At 34.4% G+C, this 5,352-nt stretch overlaps 1 protein-coding gene across 1 annotated transcript; it reads right to left on the minus strand.

Moving 5' to 3' along the window:
• Positions 1–1,778: 1,778 nt before the first annotated feature.
• On the minus strand, positions 1,779–3,213 carry LOC8274409 (DNA damage-repair/toleration protein DRT100). Its single transcript, XM_002513412.4, has one exon. It carries the CDS (start codon positions 3,055–3,057, stop codon positions 1,957–1,959), a length of 1,101 nt encoding a protein of 366 aa, XP_002513458.2. The 5' UTR covers positions 3,058–3,213; the 3' UTR covers positions 1,779–1,956.
• Positions 3,214–5,352: the final 2,139 nt, after the last annotated feature.

Here is a 5,352-nt window from a genome sequence, read left to right on the forward strand (position 1 = left end):
GCATTGCACTCATGGTAAGAAGGGATCATCCTTTGAGCGATGGCCAGAAAGGAATTCTCTTTCTCTTTTTCTTTATTCTTGTACCTTTCCAACTTTTGGGTCCAAATCTTTGGCTCTGTTCTGCCATTACCATATAACGGGGTTCAGCTTTCTGCCATTATCATCCCTTAATCGAAATATTTATTGGGTCTGATATTATCCATTAATAAACTTAGAGGAGAAGAATTAGTGATACTTATTAGTCGGCTATGACTTGTGATTCTACAGATAAGTTTCTGTGTCGTCAGAATCATTTACGGTATATTTTTGGCACCGTTGGGCCATCTTATTTAATGCAAACCAAGGTCCGGTCTTTATCTCACAAATGCTACACGTGCACTGTCTTGTTACTTACTACTACTAATAGTACAAGTGAACAATTAAAATCGCCACCTTATTTAATTTTGTTCAGTTGCAGACATCCATAAATACAATTGTACTAATTCATACTTTTATTTTTATTTCTAAACGGTGCTTTTTTATAATTAAATTTCAAAAATATATTCCTGTTTGATACAACTCAGCCTAACGGGACCACCCGTAGACGAGCTATAGCGCGCCCAATGGGGATGATCATACTACGCGAAGAGATCAACCTCCAGAATCGGAATAAAATGAAGCATAATGGCACCACAATCTCACGTTCTCCGTTACTGCTGTTAAAATAGGGCCACAACTACTCCACTACTCACTATCAATAAGTGAATAAACTACCACAAAGATATCACTATAAATATATAAGTGAAGTCATTTGCAAGGGGTAATGCCTTTTCACCCTTCTTAAACACTAATAACCAAACCTTCACCAAAAATACTAACTTGACTATTAGAGTAGTTTTTCAGATACCACGTTTGGAGAATCATAACTTGTTGTTTTGCAAAATTTCTGATTTGTATCGCTATTTGAGTTAACTTCAAATTCACAACTCTCTCTTTTTCTCTTTAAGCTTCTAGGTTCACTTTAAATTCACAGCTCTCTATTGGATTTGTTTCTTTTATCTTTAGAATTTTTGCTCATTTTCACATGGAGAGAACACTAAAAGAGCATTGTCACACAAACTAACATGAGATAGAACATAATTGAGAATTAGTACACTTGACAAAAAAAAAAAAGCATAAAAGAATTTATTACCCGAAATGGTCAATAAAATAAAAATGAAAAACAATATAAAGATCCACGATCCATCTACATCTTCAATAATTGAAGAGAATTACAAGGTTTTTAGGGCAAAAACATATCAAAACTGAACAACAGAGTTATTTTATTTGTAATAATAAAAAATTATTTTGTTGAAGACAAGAATGAATGAGAGATAAGAGGTGTCTTTCTTAGTTTGCTTTACATCTATACATTATATAAAAAGATGAGATAATAGTGAAATTTTGGTAGAAATTAAAATTTACACTTATCAGGAAATACCAATGCATTTTGCACATCAGTTTGCTTTCTTTCTTTTCCTTTTAAGGTAAAATTTATATTTAAATTCCTCTACTTTACGAATTTATTTCATTTAGTCTCCATCTTATATAATTGATGTATGGAAATTAAGTGAAACAAACACTAAAAGTGCAAAGACCAAAATATAGATTTTACCTAATTAATTAAATTACAACTTAAAATTCTGGAGTTACAACCAAAGAACTGTTGCCTTATTGGCATTAATTAATTTATTTTACCTAACTTTCAATTATTGACAGTTAGGTCCAGGTATTATCAAATCATGAAAATTGACATCAAATTCGACTTCAAGATCTCCGACTCATGCAAAATTAACGCGCATGAATCCTTTAATTCCCCATGTAATTACGTAACTTAATAAACACGAGTTTTATCAAATTCTAAATAAGCCAAAAAGAAAATACAATTTACTGTTACATTACACATTTTACTAACAAACCCAGCACTCGATACGATATCTAGCAAGCTCTAAGCGGCTTCCCGCAGAGACAATCATTATAAGCAAACGACGACGCTTCGAGATGATCAAAGGGATCACCCGCAGGAATTTTCCCGCAAAGATGATTATGACTCAGATCCAAGTGTCCGATATATGATGCAGAAGATAAAGATTTCGGTATCGGGCCCCGAAAATTGTTGTACGATAAATCAAGAACCGTAAAATAAGAACCTTGACTGAAAACATCTGGTAAATACCCTGCAAATGAGTTCTTGCTTAGATTTAAATTGCTAATACCTGAATTAAACAAACTTGCTGGTATTTTTCCTGACAGCTTATTAGCATCGAGATTGAGTGTTCCTAGAACCGGCATTCTACCCAAAGAGTCTGGTATCGGACCCGATAATCTATTCGAAGAAAGATCCAAATCTGCGAGACGGTAAATTTTTGAAATGGCACTCGGGATTGTACCGCTAATATAATTTTGGCTAAGCAAAGCGCGGCTCAACATCGTGAGATGATGGAAATCTCGGGGCAGAGGACCGGAAATACGGTTGTTACGCAAGTCAAGATGCATCAAACTGGAAAGATTGGTTAAAGAACGTGGGATCTCACCGGAGATAAGATTATCAGCGACATTCAGAACCGTTAGTCTATGTAACCGTCCAATATCTGCGGGAATATCACCGGAAATCTTGTTTCCGATTAAATCAAGAATACGTAGAAATGGAAGCGAAGTGATGCAACGCGGGATCTCACCAGAGATACCTTTCCAGTCTGCGATTGTGAGACTAGATAGACGCTCTAGTTTACAGATAGAAGATGAGATTGTACCCGTCATGTAACCGGACCGGCGAGCCTTCTGAAAGATGGGGTCTTCGGATTCACCTCGAAGGGTTATATCAGCGACGCGGCCGGTTTCCTGGTCGCAACTGATGCCGTACCATTTATGACAGCAGTCAGGTCCGGCCCAAGAATTGAAGATGCCCAAGTATGGCTCGTGGAGTGCTGCCTTGAAAGCAAGCAGTGCCGCTCGGTCAGAGGGTAGACAGCTTGTGACTGTAGTAGCAGTTAACATTAATGTTATCAATGTAATGTGTAAGAAGGTGGCCATGGCCATGGTTTTGTTTTTCAGGTTAGTTTCTCTTTGTATATTTGTTTATGTTGAGTGATGAAATGTTAACTGACTCTTGAGTTTTTTCTTTTTTTCTTTTTTTTTCTTCTATGGTTTACGTTGGGACTGGGAACTGGGAAGTAAGCATGGCAGGAACTGACATCGTCGTTGTGGTATATATATCCGTTGAAAATATTTTAGTGACGGTTTTGCCCTTAAATAGGCTTCAAGGCTCTTTTGGTTCCTAGATAATTAAGTGACATGCTGCGGGGGTTGCCGATCAAAATTATTGGTATAAAGGGGTACTAGATTTATCCATAGATCTTGTGATAATTTCATGAAATTAAGAGTCTAAATAGGAACCCATATAAAATCATAGAGAACAAAGGAAAAATTATTTATACATGTAATCAAATGTAATAAATGTCTTTAGTGTTTTAGACAATCTTTCACTAGTGGAGATATAAATCAAGAAAATATTTTATATAGATTTTCTTGTTCTCAATTAATAATGAATGATAAAAATTGATTCGATTTGATTAAAATAAGAGTTAAATAAATGTGTGAGTGTAGAATTATTAGAATTGGGTTTGAATAATATCAAAATGACTAGAATTATCCATATGGTTGATTGGATTTTAATTCTTAAAAATTATTTGTATCTCGTATTTTTTGGTGATTTCAGATCTATAACACTTCCTTTGAGTATAATTAGAATTTGACTTTAACATTTAATTATTACTTAAAATTAATTTTTTTTTAAATTTGAGATTAAATTGAAAGGCAGCAGCCACATTAAACTATACTGCTATAATTAAAGTCGAAAGTTAAAAAAAATAAAATTAGACTTGCATCGATACTATATTAAAAATTGAAATCAAATCGATTAAAGTGAAATTTAAATGAATAAAAGTAAAAAATAAAATGAATGAAAGAGTAGAGAATTTAATTAATAGATTGGTGCATAAGTGTGCATGAACACTCATATGTCAACACAGGATGATAATAAGTATATCCAAAAGATTGTCGGTCTAGATTTATAATTGACAGTGTACCAAACATTCAAGTAATCTCCCCTTTCCCCAAAATGATATCTATGTCCTTGAAATTTTATATCCAGGTTACATGATATCCTTAAATTGGTAGTTGGTTACTTTTAATATATTATAAGTGATAAATATTTAAAATATTGTAATTTGAACGATGAAAAGTGATACATAATTTAGATCTTTTAATCGTTTTTTATACTTATTAATCATCCAAACATAGAGTTGAATACACTAGAAGAAGCAGCAAACAAAAATTACAAGTAAAGAACGAGTCTCTCAGCAGGACATGTAGCTTTGTGAAAGAAGGGAAAACACATGAAAATAGAAAGAAAGGGAGCACTGACCTAATAATTGAGCATATGAACATGAAGGGTGGGGACGGATAAGCTATGCCAGCTGTGTAGTATGGTGAGATGAGCGCTACGTGGCGTTTTTAGGTCCATGATTTTGTTTTTATCGATCTTCCTAGTCGGAGAGTGTGGCGGTTGCTCCCATTAATCTCCTAAAACAATGTTCTTCTTTAACCAATATCTCATTTGAATTTAGTTTGGATCACTGAGTTCTAATTTCGCATACCCTTTCTGGAATATTAGTTTCTAATATCTTTTGAGTTATAAACAATGGGCTCTCCGCACTTAGTCTATAATCAGGATTTTGAATAACTGAGTGAGATCTGATTGCGTTTGTTTATTTGTATAATATACCTAATTTGCGCAACTTTTGGGTGCCCAAATCTGACTAATTGTTAACATCAACCAACCTAAAGGAAGCTGTACTAATTCAGAGTAATCATCCAAGGTTAGGACAAAGTCCTGTCGATAGTTTGGATCCATGAAGTGTGTCATAACTGAATCTTTGTCTCCCCGAGTTGGAGTCACTTCAGGAACTAGTCTATTATAATTAATGCAAATTTCAAAATAATCTTGCTCATTAATTACTAAACAAAGTGCCAGGGTGAGTGATCGTCTGCTCTTATCTTTACACTGCTGGAAATGGAACTGGTCCACTGAAGTTAAAGATTATGCATGTGGGGCATTACGATCTTGGAAGTAAATCAAAAGAGAGGATGCAACCAAAGGAAAAAAATCAAAACGCTTTTGTCCATGTTCTCAGGATAGATTTCAAGCATATCCTCAAAACTCCGCCTCACTCTCAAGTCTCAATAATGGTTTTTCTTTTTTCCCCAAACATGGTTACTACTTTGAAGAAAGTTTAAAAAGATAGTCTTTGTTTTGATCTGCAAAAGCGCCTC

Source organism: Ricinus communis, chromosome 4, assembly GCF_019578655.1.
Source record: "Ricinus communis isolate WT05 ecotype wild-type chromosome 4, ASM1957865v1, whole genome shotgun sequence".
Lineage (NCBI taxonomy): Eukaryota > Viridiplantae > Streptophyta > Magnoliopsida > Malpighiales > Euphorbiaceae > Ricinus > Ricinus communis.

Coding starts and splice junctions, on each gene's coding strand:
- LOC8274409 (XM_002513412.4), bottom strand. CDS start 3,057: ATGGCCATGGCCACCTTCTTACACATTACATTGATAACATTAATGTTA.